Source organism: Thunnus albacares, chromosome 13 (assembly GCF_914725855.1).
Source record: "Thunnus albacares chromosome 13, fThuAlb1.1, whole genome shotgun sequence".
NCBI lineage: Eukaryota > Metazoa > Chordata > Actinopteri > Scombriformes > Scombridae > Thunnus > Thunnus albacares.
Genome location: NC_058118.1, coordinates 16,092,318 through 16,105,786, shown reverse-complemented (window position 1 = coordinate 16,105,786; position 13,469 = coordinate 16,092,318). Strand labels below are relative to the sequence as shown.

General features: G+C 37.3%; 3 protein-coding genes across 3 annotated transcripts; all 3 read left to right on the top strand.

The window, feature by feature from the left end:
* Nucleotides 1–1,774: 1,774 nt before the first annotated feature.
* Nucleotides 1,775–3,865, top strand: LOC122996199 (cytochrome c oxidase assembly factor 4 homolog, mitochondrial). The gene is made up of 2 exons (XM_044371796.1): nt 1,775–1,929; nt 3,322–3,865. The coding sequence occupies exon 2, from the start codon at nt 3,355–3,357 to the stop codon at nt 3,604–3,606; it is 252 nt and encodes an 83-aa protein (XP_044227731.1). The 5' UTR covers nt 1,775–1,929; nt 3,322–3,354; the 3' UTR covers nt 3,607–3,865.
* A 4,182-nt stretch (nt 3,866–8,047) lies between these two features.
* LOC122995778 (olfactory receptor 2AT4-like) lies at nt 8,048–9,178 on the top strand. The gene has a single exon (XM_044371149.1). The coding sequence runs from the start codon at nt 8,075–8,077 to the stop codon at nt 9,083–9,085; it is 1,011 nt and encodes a 336-aa protein (XP_044227084.1). The 5' UTR covers nt 8,048–8,074; the 3' UTR covers nt 9,086–9,178.
* A 3,028-nt stretch (nt 9,179–12,206) lies between these two features.
* LOC122995800 (olfactory receptor 2AT4-like) lies at nt 12,207–13,223 on the top strand. The gene has a single exon (XM_044371166.1). The coding sequence runs from the start codon at nt 12,207–12,209 to the stop codon at nt 13,221–13,223; it is 1,017 nt and encodes a 338-aa protein (XP_044227101.1).
* Nucleotides 13,224–13,469: the final 246 nt, after the last annotated feature.

Sequence of the window (13,469 nt, the reverse complement as noted above, 5' to 3'; positions counted from 1 at the left end):
GGCAAAGTGGTTCAAAGTTTGATTGTTTTTTTGTTTCTTATAAACTTGGCCTTTTTGACTTTTTATTTTCAAAAAAGGGCTTAAAAAAGCCTATTATAATAGACAAAAATATTAAGAACTTCTTCAAACAAATCATTCTGGGTCAGTTGATTTAACTAATTCTTCTTCTTTACATACACTATCATCATTTTAATCAAGGTTATTCACCACAATGAGACAATATCAGATGAGTTGGTGTATGTCAGTTGAGTGAAAATGGAAAATAATGTTGTGGGACGTGTTCTCTGTAACATGGCTGTTTACCATAGTTGAGAAATTGAAGAAAGAGGGTTTTGTCAAGTGTATAAGAGTTTTTGTGCATAACAAATGTTGCTGATGCGTTGTGTAAATTGAGAAGAACACTACATTAAGTTCCATAAAAAGCATGTCCTTGCGTTGTATTCTGTGCAGTTGTTTAACAACAGAGGAGTGAATATTAGAGCTAAGGAACATTATTTTTACCTGATGTGATACCGCAAAGTAGTCTGGTGTTACTGGTGGCAGCAGTGACAAACTGAAGCCTCAGTGTCTGCAGGCAGATTTGTGCCTAAATATGTGATTTGTCTTCAAATATTTTGTGCATCTGTAAGATGTCATCTACATTCAAAATTTTGGGCTGTTTGAAATACTGCTGATCATGAGTCATTGATGAAAACTACTGAATTATTACTCTACCAGGGCATCTAAAAACAAGGACATATGGGACACATTCAAAGCAGAGGATGATTGTTTCATCTGACTTTAGCAGAAAGACTCTTGACTTTCCCCAGAACCTATCTATATATCATCACAGAGTCAGAAGATGATTTCAAACAAGAGACTAGATGCGCTGACTTTTTAAATATTCAATCAAATCTTTTTAGTTTTAGTTAGGTTAATCTATCGTATACAGGACACCTTATAGGCTATGTTTTGAGTCACTGACATATTTGTTGAAATGTGGAAATGTGGAAATGTGGAAAATAAAAAAAAATAATAAAAAAATGCTACAACTGTACAACTATTGTTCTCTTTTTTCCTCTTGGAAGATTTCCCACATTAAATGTGTGCACTATCCATTTAACGTCTGTTCGAAGATAATCTAATCTAATTTCGTTTCAGTGGTTTAGTTCCCAACCCAGTCAACCCAATCAAACAAATGTTTGCCTGTGTTGGTTAAACTAAACAATTACTTGAAAGTAAAGCTATAAGCTATTTTCATTTAGCTCTATAAAAAGCCCACTTCTTAGCAAGATAGTCACATCATAGCATAGGATATAACAGGCCAGGTTATTGATCTTTATTATTATAGGCGTATTGATAGATTTATTATTAATATGTATTAAAAATTATAATTATCTGAGGTAACTACAGGTAACAATGTTTTTCTATATAGTTTTCTACAAGTTAACTCAATACTTTATAAAATGGGCTACATTACCATATGAACTTTAAACACATTATGCATTGCAGATCATCATACAATTAAGCTGCCACAAAGTGAGGGGATATGAGCATAGACTGAATATAAAGATGTTAGCTATAAAATAGTAAAGCGGCCTGCCCTCTGGTGGCTTTTAATGCATATGAACCAACTCAGTGGCATTTGCACTTAAAATATCAATTCCAGGATATCTACGGACATTATGTCCACACTGCTACTTTATCTTCACATGTAGGCTACAATTTATTATTTTCTACGACTTCATTATCAGTTGTCACACATTGTTGTTTTTACGTAGCGGAACTGATGTAAGTATCGACGGAGCTGTTTCACGGCTACACAGTCGTCTTCTGTTTAAATGTGTCCTCTACAGCGTGTTGTTGGTTATGAAAAGTCCAGAGTTATGCAGGTTATGGAAACTTAACCTCGGTTCTTCGACGGACAGAATCACCCAGAGAGAAAAACAGGTACGGTCAAGCCAGATAGCCTTATTCTGGACAGTGTTAGCTAACCTACAGTGTAGTGTGATAGCCTTATTCTGGACAGTGTTAGCTAACCTACAGTGTAGTGTGATAGCGTTACTCTGGACAGTGTTAGCTAACCTACAGTGTAGTGTGATAGTGTTATTCTGGACAGTGTTAGCTAACCTACAGTGTAGTGTAATAGCGTTACTCTGGATAGTGTTAGCTAACCTACAGTGTAGTGTGATAGCCTTATTCTGGACAGTGTTAGCTAACCTACAGTGTAGTGTGATAGCCTTATTCTGGACAGTGTTAGCTAACCTACAGTGTAGTGTGATAGCCTTATTCTGGACAGTGTTAGCTAACCTACAGTGTAGTGTGATAGCCTTATTCTGGACAGTGTTAGCTAACCTACAGTGTAGTGTGATAGCGTTACTCTGGACAGTGTTAGCTAACCTACAGTGTAGTGTGATAGCCTTATTCTGGACAGTGTTAGCTAACCTACAGTGTAGTGTGATAGCGTTACTCTGGACAGTGTTAGCTAACCTACAGCGTAGTGTGATAGCGTTACTCTGGACAGTGTTAGCTAACCTACTGTGTACAGTGTACAGCCAATATTTATTTCAGAATTATGCACTCTTTCACACCTTTGCACTATTTGCATCCTTTTTACAAAAATGGTTCTACCTGTCTAGACATTGTATGTTGTTGTTTCTATATGTATGTATCTATTTTTTCACCCACTTGCTTGTACATAATAGTGATATGTTTATGTTTAATTATCTTTGTTTGGCTTGTTGTCCATGTACATCTTTCTGAAGATTTTTGTGAGTAAGCTCATTGAGAGCCACTAGAAACTGGAATCAAATTCCTTGCATGCATATATACTTTCATGGACAATAAACCTGAATCTGATTCTAAATGTAGCAGCTGGTCGAGCTCACATTAATTGTACACAGTAGCTACAGTACAATCCTTGAGTAAATGTTCTTAGTTACATCCCACCACTACTGGTGTGTAGAGATGTGGGATAACTTTGTACTGCTGAAATAATATAATCATTAATAAAAATACATGCTATTTCAAGAATTTTGTGACATGTAGTTACTAAGTACCTTAGGAGACAGGATAGATTTACAACACACACTAAAAACCATAAACACTCATAAAAGATGAGAAAATAGGATTAAAACTAAAATATAATGCAAAGTTAAAGATAAGAGTTTTAGAAAGTGCGTTAAATTACACAGCTGGAGATTTAGAGAAAAATTGCATCGTCAAAAGGCCTGGACAGCCAGAAAGAACAACTAGGAGAAAAAAAGCAGCCAGGAAGTCCTGTATTATTAAAGCTGCATTATTACTTGTTTACTTAATAACATCTTGTGTTGTCTTCAGCAGACTTCCTGAGTCAATACCATACATTTACACAGGATGGCATCCCCTTCACCTCATGACCGCAGCCGTAAAGACGATGAGGATGACCCTGTTGAACGGATGATATCACGCACAGGCTGTGCCGAGCTACACTATGCTGTGCAGGAGTGCATGGCTGAACACCAGGACTGGCGTGTGTGCCAGAGCCAGGTCCAGACTTTCAAAGACTGTATGATGAATTTCCAGAACACGCGGAAAAAACAGCTGATGAAACAGCAGCCAACCTCCACTGAGTCCGCACCCAGCTGAACTCACAAAACCACACAAACAGACGCACACACAGAGTGGTTTGGAGTATTGAGGACATGTTTGATATGTTTGATGTGGAAAGACTGTATTTAATGTAATTATTTGTAATGAAAATCAGTAAGTAGGAGCAGCTAAAAATAAGCCTGACTTGGACTTTCACGTATGTGGTGTAGAGCCTGACCTGTAAATCAGATATATCATCTTAGCTGTATCTGTTTATATGTTGACTGATAAATAAAAATATTTTTGAGTACAGAAATTCCAAAGACATGTTTGAGGTCATTTAGAAACAAGCTCTTAATTACATGGTTTGTCAAGTCTGTCTTAAAACAATAGTCACATGCCCAAATGAACACGTTTTTCTTGCCATAACCATACCTCCTGTTCATACTGGCCATTAAAAGATCTCTTCATAGTGCACTTACAATTTAAGTGATGGGGGCACAGTCCTCCTGTGCAAAAATGTATTTAAAAATTTATCTGAAGATAATGTGAAGCTTCAGTCATCCAAATTAGTCAAATCAAGTAGATATCTTTCAACATTACAGTCTTTTTAATGGCAAAGTCCCTCTTTTTGTCACTACTTCCACTGCAGCTCAACTGGGACACATTGTCCGAGGAAACATAAAGGGAATTTGATGCTAAAAAGACTGTAAATGTGGGAGCATATAAGCTTCAGAAAAATATATTCAGAAATACATTTTTGCACAAAATGACTGTGTGGACACACTGTGGAGAAGCACATTTGAAGGGGATCTTTTAATAGCCAGTATGAACAAGAGGAATGATTACAGTGACGAAAACTTGTTTCAGTGTTCATATGGACAACTGTTGAAAAATTGTGGACCTATCCTTCAATTTTTCAACTGTGAAATGTCACACTCAGTACATATCTTAATGGTCACCACTGTATTATTTATGAAACAAATTGAAGCAAATTTAAGGTTTTTTAAATGTCAAATTTTTAAAAAAAAACTCCCGCATCAGTAAGGCTCTTGTGTGGGGTACATTTGTGGTATCACGCAGACACTTCTTTCATAAATGTATCACAGAACACTTAGGTGTTAACACGCACGTCCCCCAATACTTCTAAGGAGTAACATCAAGGACAAAAGAAAGAAACACTTGCACTGCTGGCTAGATAGCTTGTTCAGAAGATAACCTTGAGTCACTCAGGCTTGAAACTTCTTTTCTTTGTTCTACACATCAGTCCCCATCGAACTGGGTTTGAGTGAGTGCTTGGAAGTCAAGATTGTAAGATTTTAAAGATGCTCTATATTATCTAAATCTTAAATTTCTCACCTGATTAAACACAAGGTAGACAGGACAGTTGGCAGAGCAGGCAGTTGTGGGGAGTTAAAAGACAGCTCAAGTTCTAATTGTTAAAAGTGGTAATAGGTGCAACTGAGATTAATTAGTCTGAACAGTCAAAGGTTTGTTTGTTAAAGTCAAGGTCATTAACCAGAATTCTCTGGTGATGGCATCACAGGGGCCCATTAGTATCATTTTGTGTTGGTTCACTGTTGCATGTTTAATGACAAAACTACCTTTAGAGAACATTATGCAATAGGTGAGTCATATTGCGTGGTTTATTCACTTTGTACAAGCACAGTTCACAAAATGTTTTGTAAGTTCTCACAGTTTAATAGACTGTGTGATATATTCATATTCAATAATCATTACATACAAATGTCTGTGCCTCTTCTTAGTTTGCACTGTGGATGGTACAAATCTCTGCAACATGAGGAGTCTTGGGAGCTCACATTTACATCAGTTGTTAGACTCTGCTTGCTCTCACAAAAGGTCATGGAGGTCATTGTGATCAGGGTGGCACAACAGTGCTCTTTGGATTCTCATTTATGCAGTTTGGATGAAGAAAGTCATTGTGGAGGCGGGCAGGTTGTGTGTGTTTGTGTGTCTGTCCCTTGTGGGGGTGGAGAGGTTGGCCTTTTCTTGCTCTCTGACACATACTGACACTGACATTTTCTAAAAATACTAAGAGTGACTCCTCTATGTTGACAAGAATCATAAATATCTTTTCAATCCCATGATGACAGAACTGTATAGACCATCAGTGTAGGGAAGACTACAAATACTGGACACTAGAGTATTGGTTCCCAAAGTGGGTGCCATGAGGATGGGCCAAGGGTGCTGTGAGAATAAATGTATCATTGTTCATCTATTGTGGGTTTTTAATAACGTTTTACAGCAAAAATGTGCAACATTTACATTAACTACAATCTGCGGTCAGATAAGAAGTCAGCATTCAGAAAAAAGTGATTGTCAGAGCAGCGATGGAAAGGTTTGACACAAAAAACAGCTGAAAGAAATGTTGAAACATCTCAGCTCTCAACACAGAGACGACTGACAAAACTACTCTACTAACGACTTATCCGATAGGTTATGGCTACTTGTGAAAGACGGGTATCCATCATTGTCCATGCACATTCACTGTGGTGTTACATGTTCCCAGATTCATATTTGTCACGTGGTTCTCTGATTGCTGGTGTACATGAAAACAAGACAAGAGATGTCCTATCAGAAGAGTCAGACCTGCAGGTTGTTCTCTTACCAGCAGCAAGTCACATGTCCTATTGAAATGCCTACAACCTTTATTTGTTTTTCCTCAAACATCTGAAATATAAGCTCATTTTAATGGAAGAAAATGAAAGAAATGCATTTAACATGTTAACCTACTTTAATTGTATTCTACAGGAGCTGAGAACCACCATGCTTGGAGTTTTTTTTGTTTTTTGTTTTTTTAATGCCGTTATCTCGAGATCAAGCATCAATCAACCCAATATCACGAGAAAACAGGTCGGACAGGTCATATTTTCTTGGATGTCTAACACTATGTATTCTTTATTTTCAAGCCATAACCATACATGGATATGCTATGTCTACTTGACAACAGAAGTGAGAATGCCTGAATGAGTCATCCATTTCATGTGAGCAATTAATTCAAAACCCCAGGATATTAAATAAATAAACATAACCTTAACCATTCACTACATAGTGTACTCCATTGGCTATCATGATGATCCAGTTTACAACACTAACAATTTAGATGCTTTTATCATATCATTAATAATAAACCTAATGAACATGTAATAATGCATATTATTTTGTCATGGAGACACACATTAGTCTAAGTGTTCTGCTACGTAGTCTGACTTCTGGCTATAGGACAATGTAGTTAGTGAGATATGCCACCGCTGAGTGCATATCTCTTCAAACTTCCATATATCTTCCGATATGTTTTTGAAGAATGGTGTTCCTCAGCCTTGGCATTGATTCTACAAGTCTCTGAACTCTTCTAGAGGGATGAACACCATTCTTCAAAAAGATATTCCCTCATTTGGTGTTTTGATGATGGTGGTGGAGAGTGCTGTCTAACACGTCAGTCCAAAATCTCCCATAGGTGTTCAACTGGGTTGAGATCTGGTGACTGTGAAGGCCATAGTATATGATTCACATAATTTTCATACTCATCAACCATTCAGTGACACCTCGTGCCCTGCGAATTTGGGCATTGTCATCCTGGAAGAGACCACTCCCATCTGGATAGAAATGTTTCATCATAGGATAAAGGTGATCGCTCAGAACAACTTTGTCTTGATTTGCAGTGACCCTTCCCTCTAAGGGGACAAGTGGACCCAAAACCATGCCAGCAAAATGCTCCTCAAAGCATAACAGAGCCACCAGATCCCCTCACTGTAGGGGTCAACCATTCAGATCTTTACCAGTTTTTCCTTTAATTTGTTACCCGTCACACCTGTATATTGGGGGTTGGGTTGCTTAAGGTGCCATGACAAAAAAATTCCTTTCAAGGGGTGAACCACTGCACTGGAATATACCGTAATTTTAATTCCATAATATACCATAATGTAATAATGTAAAATTAAAATATTAGTGCTTTAAAAAAAAGTTTTTCTCAGAAAACTGACCTTTATTTTAGTTTCATAAGCTTGCATGCATGTTTGTGTGTGTGACACTCAAACTCACTAAATCATCATTAAGAGCAATAATTAGATGTTTATTTTGAGTGAAAGAGGAGTTTAATCAGAATAAGATGCAGCTCCACTCTCCATGGATCAAATTAATGTCTTAAATGCCCAATGACTTTCTCAGTATCAGCTGGAAGCTTTTATCTCAAGAGATCAATGAGGAAAGTATATCTGCCACTGCCAACACGTCAGACATGCTGCCATCCACATGCTGCTTTTGTAAGCAGCATCAAACAATCAGGTAAGACTTTTAGCACATTTAAACATGTTTGGATTAATTGAGAATATATATTTATATACTGTTAAGTTTGAATGCGCTTATTAAACTGGCATGAAATTTATGCATGTGGGTTTATAACCTCTATAGAGGTCTAATGTGCAATGTTGTATGATTTCTCTGTTCATCAGGCCGGAGAGCTTTTATGCAGAGGCTGTCGTGCAAGTGTTGCAAGAGTTCAACTATGTCTTTTCTCAGGACTGTTTTAAACAACTCTGTCATCATTCATCCTCCGGGCTTCTATATCATCGGATTTCAAACATTTCCTTACATCAGTGTCTACTTCATCTTTTTAGCATTTGTCTATGTGGTTACACTGCTGTTCAATAGTTTGGTGATCTACGTAATTGCCTTTAATCATTGTTTACACACCCCAAAGTTTTTGGCTGTTGTCAATCTCTCAGTAATTGATGTGATTCTAAACACATGTACTATTCCCAGCATGATAAAGATATTCCTTGTTAAGGACAATTTTATTCCTTTCAACTTATGCTTGTTACAGATGTTTGTATACTATACATTTGGGACTTTGGAGTCATATGCGCTGGCTGTACTTGCCTATGACAGGTTGATCGCAATATGTTTCCCTCTGCGGCAAAACTCCATCAACACTGTGCGGAGCATGTGTTGTATTGTTGGTCTGACTTGGTCTTTTGCTCTGGGTGTTACAGCATTTACAACAGGTATAATGACTCGACTGTCTTTTTGTAATTCTGTCAGAGTGTTCAGCTATTTCTGTGACTATGCACCTGTGTTTAGACTGGCCTGTAATGATTACACAATGCAGTGGTTTGCAGCTTCATTTCTCACTGTTTTGCTCCTTGTAGGACCCTTTACTTTCATTCTTCTGTCCTATGTCAGCATCCTGGTGACTGTGTTCAGGATGAAATCACTGGACAGTCGGGTGAAAGCTCTGGCCACTTGTGTTGAACATCTCATCCTTGTGGCTGTATTTTACATTCCTCTTATTACCATTTTTACTATCGGGTTTTATCTGCGAGCTATTAACCCAGACCAGCGTGTGCTGAGCCTGTCGCTGGCCTCTTGCATCCCACCCTGCATCAATCCTATTGTATATTCCTTGAAAACTAAAGAGATCAAAATCAGAGCTGTTGCACTGGTTAGAAAAATTAAAATTGGCACACAACAAACACACCAACATGAAAACTATACTTTCAATATAAATAAGACGTAGCAATAATCTAGATGTTTGTGCAGTATCTGTCAGGCGTTTGTCAGAAAGATGTCAAACTGGTCACCTGAGGTCACCAGCAGCAAGAGGGCTATGAACAGATAACTGTAGGCAAACCACACAATTTAATTTTTTTAATTAATGTTGCCATAATGTGTAATATAACACATACATATATGTTTAGCTGAAGTGAGTCAAGGCCTTAAACTAAAGAAAAGAATAATTTCATGTCATTTTTACCACTTTTATGTAACACATAGATGTATTCTATAGGTATTGAACAAACTGTTCAAAGTGTGTGTGATGTTTTTTCCTATATATCTGACTTTTTACAGACATTTAATTTATTATGAATATCCTGTTTAGTCTGGGCCAATTTGATGTGAGTGTATATAAAATCTTTTATCATTCTGTTCATCAGTAATAAACACATGTAGTGTTATCTCATATATACAATTGTACATTTTTATGTAAAGGTATCATTAAATAGTTTTGGAGAAGCCCACTGAGAAAATAACATGACCCTCTGAAGATAGTTTTGAGCACACAGAAATTGCTGGATCCTCTTGTTAGCGAGACTCAAAATGAATCCCATCTGATAATATTCTGTAGACTTTTTATTGTATCTGCAGGTTTGTGCTAACATTATATATTTTGTGAACTGTCTAAGATTTTGGGTGTGGAAAAAAAAGAGAGACAATCTGATGATATTTAATTTTAACAATTCATTTTCAAAGCTTAATTTCCAAATTTAGAGCTACTTTAACTGCTCAGTAATGTTATGTTTGAATGATGAGACATTTCACTGATGTAAGCCAGCCACTGAATGATCAGTCTAGCATGGAAAGTAGAGCTGTCCTGGTGTGTGTCCTGACCTCTAATAACATTGCAGCGTCACATGCAACATGTTTATTCATACCAACATTGTGGTATCATAGTACTAGTACTCTATGAGTTTAGTGATTTTCAATATTTTGGAATAAAAATAGCCTGACTGTCAAAATAGCTTTCACAGTAGGCTGAAATATTAAAAAAAAAAAAAAAAAACACTTTACAACTACCCTGCCCCTCATCTGGAGATCTCCTGCATTGAATGTGTGATCTTCTCCTCCCACTGTGCTTTATGTCCATTTGAAGAATAGTTGATTGACTTTTATCAAATTTTAGTGGATTCACCACACCAGCAGTAGCTCTACTGTTTTAGAAATCCAGTGAACCTACTATGTGCTTGTGTTGGATAAATAAAAAATATATATATTTCATGGATTTGGGGCTATTTGACTGTGCCAAGCTACATTATGTCGTGCAGAAGTAGATGACTGAACACCAGGACCTGGTGCACATGCCAGAGTCAGGCTCAGACTTTTAAAGGCTGCGTGGTGACTTTTCAGAAATAACTGACACATTTAAAACTGTACCTGCTGGCTAGTTGGCTCACTCAGAACATAACTCTGAGGCTTTAATCTTCTCCTTTGTCATTCTTTTCTTTGTTATACACATCAGTCTCTTTTTTGTCAACTGAGTGTACATGCATGCATAAGCATGTGCTTACTTGTAAAATTCAAGTCAGCTGTTGTGATTTTGACTGAATGTACACCACATACTGATTTCTTTATAGTGGCCAGTGCAGCATCTCAACCTCCAAATTTCCCTACAGATCAAAGTTACTGTTTTGAAACTTACTGTTTCAACTGCTTGAAAAGTAAAGTTTCAATACTTCTACAGTTTATGTTCCAAATTCAGAATATCCACACTAAGCTGAAGTGTGAAGTTCAAGACTACTGGCCTTTCTCTTGCGTTCCTTTGAAAGCAGGTATATTTTGAATGAAATGACAGCTTCGAGAAAATGGTGAATGTACAATCCCTTCCATTTCCCTCCAGTTGTAATTGTTTTGATACCTAATAGATACAACTGAGATTAATTAGCGTGAAGTTGAAAGAGTAAAAGGTTTGTTTGCTACAGTCAAGGTCATTAACCAAAATTCTCTGGTGATGGCATGACAAATTGGACCCATTAAAATGATTTTGTTTTGGCTCAACATGGCTTGTTTAATGATAAATGCATCCTCAGGGAACAAACACTATGCAGAAGACAAGTCATCATATTGCACTATTAATTCCCATTGTATGTACAAAGTTCACAAAATGTTTTGTTAGTTCTTACAGTTTTATATATTGTTAGAAAAGTACATTTAAATACAGTACATCTAAATAAGCAACATAATTATGCAATAATGGTACTTAACAATAATTACGCCTTTTTGTCTGTCATGCGACCAATCGGAAAAGTCCAAATCAGTCAGTGATTGCACTGTGAAAGGTCCTGGTTTCTTTGCAATGTGAGGAATCCCGGGAACTGAAAGTTCAATCTGTTATTAAACTCTGTCTGTCATCTAGTCACAAGAGGTCATTTTCATTAGGTTGGGACAACATAGTGCTCCTGGACTGGGCTCTGATTTATGCAGCACTTTGGATGAACAAAGTTGACTGGATCACAGGTGTTTGATTGGGCAAGAGTCTCTGACTTTGAAAAAGACCAAGACTGTACCAAAGTTAATTTAGGCAGAGGTCTTGCCAGTATTTGGAGGACTCAACTGTCACATCAACATTATGTCCTCATTATCACCTATTTTAATTCATTTTATTCGGATAAGATTACATGTATGCCTGCCTTTAAGAGAGAGTGGTGAGGTGATAATTAGATGTTTGTTTTGAGTGCAAAATAAGTGAAGGTGTTCTCCGCGGATCAAATTAATGTCGTTAATAGGCTTTGACTTTCTCAGTATCAGCTGGAAGCTTCATCTCTGGAGATCAATGAGGAAAGTTTATCTTCCCCTGTCCTCAGGTTAGACATGCAGCCATCCACATGCTGCTTTTGAAGTCAGTATCACATAGGTAGTATTAAACCAGGTAATCAGGTGAGCTTCATTCACTGACTTTTACGCATTTACATTTATGCATGTTTGAACACTGAGAATTGATTTTAAACACTCTTATATTTGAATGTGCTCATTATAGTGACATGATATGATGCATACACAGCCTTTAGAGGCCTGTGTGTATAATGTGATATGATCCTTTATACAGAGGCTGTCCTGCAACACACAGCCTGTGGAGTTCAACTATGTCTTTTCTCAGGACTGTTTTAAACAACTCTGTCATCATTCATCCTCCGGGCTTCTATATCATCGGATTTCAAACATTTCCTTACATCAGTGTCTACTTCATCTTTATAGCATTTGTTTATGTAGTTACACTGCTATTCAATAGTTTGGTGATCTACGTAATTGCTTTTAATCATTGTTTACACACCCCAAAATTTTTGGCTGTTGTCAATCTCGCAGTAATTGATTTAATCCTAAACACATGCACTATTCCCAGCATGATAAAGATATTTCTAATTGAGGACAACTTTATTCCATTCAACTTATGCTTGTTACAAATGTTTGTCTACTATACTTGTGCATCGTTGGAGTCATATGCGCTGGCAATACTTGCCTACGACAGGTTGATTGCAATATGTTTCCCTCTGCGGCAAAACTCCATCAACACTGTGCGGAGCATGTGTTGTATTGTCGGCCTGACTTGGTCTTCTGCTTTGGGAGTTACAGCATTTTCAGTGGGTATAATGACTCGACTGTCTTTTTGTAATTCTGTCAGAGTGTTCAGCTATTTCTGTGACTATGCACCTGTGTTTAGACTGGCCTGTAATGATTACACAATGCAGTGGTTTGCAGCTTCATTTCTCACTGTTTTGCTCCTTGTAGGACCCTTTACTTTCATTCTTCTGTCCTATGTCAGCATCCTGGTGACTGTGTTCAAGATGAAATCACTGGACAGTCGGGTGAAAGCTCTGGCCACTTGTGTTGAGCATCTCATCCTTGTGGCTGTATTTTACATTCCACTTATTACCATTTTTACTATCGGGTTTTATCTGCGACTCATTGATCCAGACCAGCGTGTGCTGAGCCTGTCGCTGGCCTCTTGCATCCCACCCTGCATCAATCCTGTTGTATATTCCTTGAAAACTAAAGAGATCAAAATCAGAGCTGTTGCACTGTTTAGAAAAATTAAAATTGGCACACAACAAACACACCAACATAAAAACTATACTTTCAATATTAATAAGACGTGGCAATAATCTAGATGTTTGTGCAGTATCTGTCAGGCGTTTGTCAGAAAGGTGTCAAACTGGTCACTTGAGGTCACCAGCAGCAAGAGGGCTATGAACAGAGAACTGTAGGCAAACCACACAATTTAATTTTATGTGATTTAATTAATGTTGCCATTATGTGTAATATAACACATACATATATGTTAAGCTGAAGAGAGTCAATGCCTTAAACTAAAGAAAAGAATAATTTCATGTCATTTTTACCACTTTTAT

Bases quoted from the DNA above. Each gene is read 5' to 3' on its own strand.
- LOC122996199 (XM_044371796.1), top strand. From the start codon at position 3,355: ATGGCATCCCCTTCACCTCATGACCGCAGCCGTAAAGACGATGAGGAT.
- LOC122995800 (XM_044371166.1), top strand. From the start codon at position 12,207: ATGTCTTTTCTCAGGACTGTTTTAAACAACTCTGTCATCATTCATCCT.
- LOC122995778 (XM_044371149.1), top strand. From the start codon at position 8,075: ATGTCTTTTCTCAGGACTGTTTTAAACAACTCTGTCATCATTCATCCT.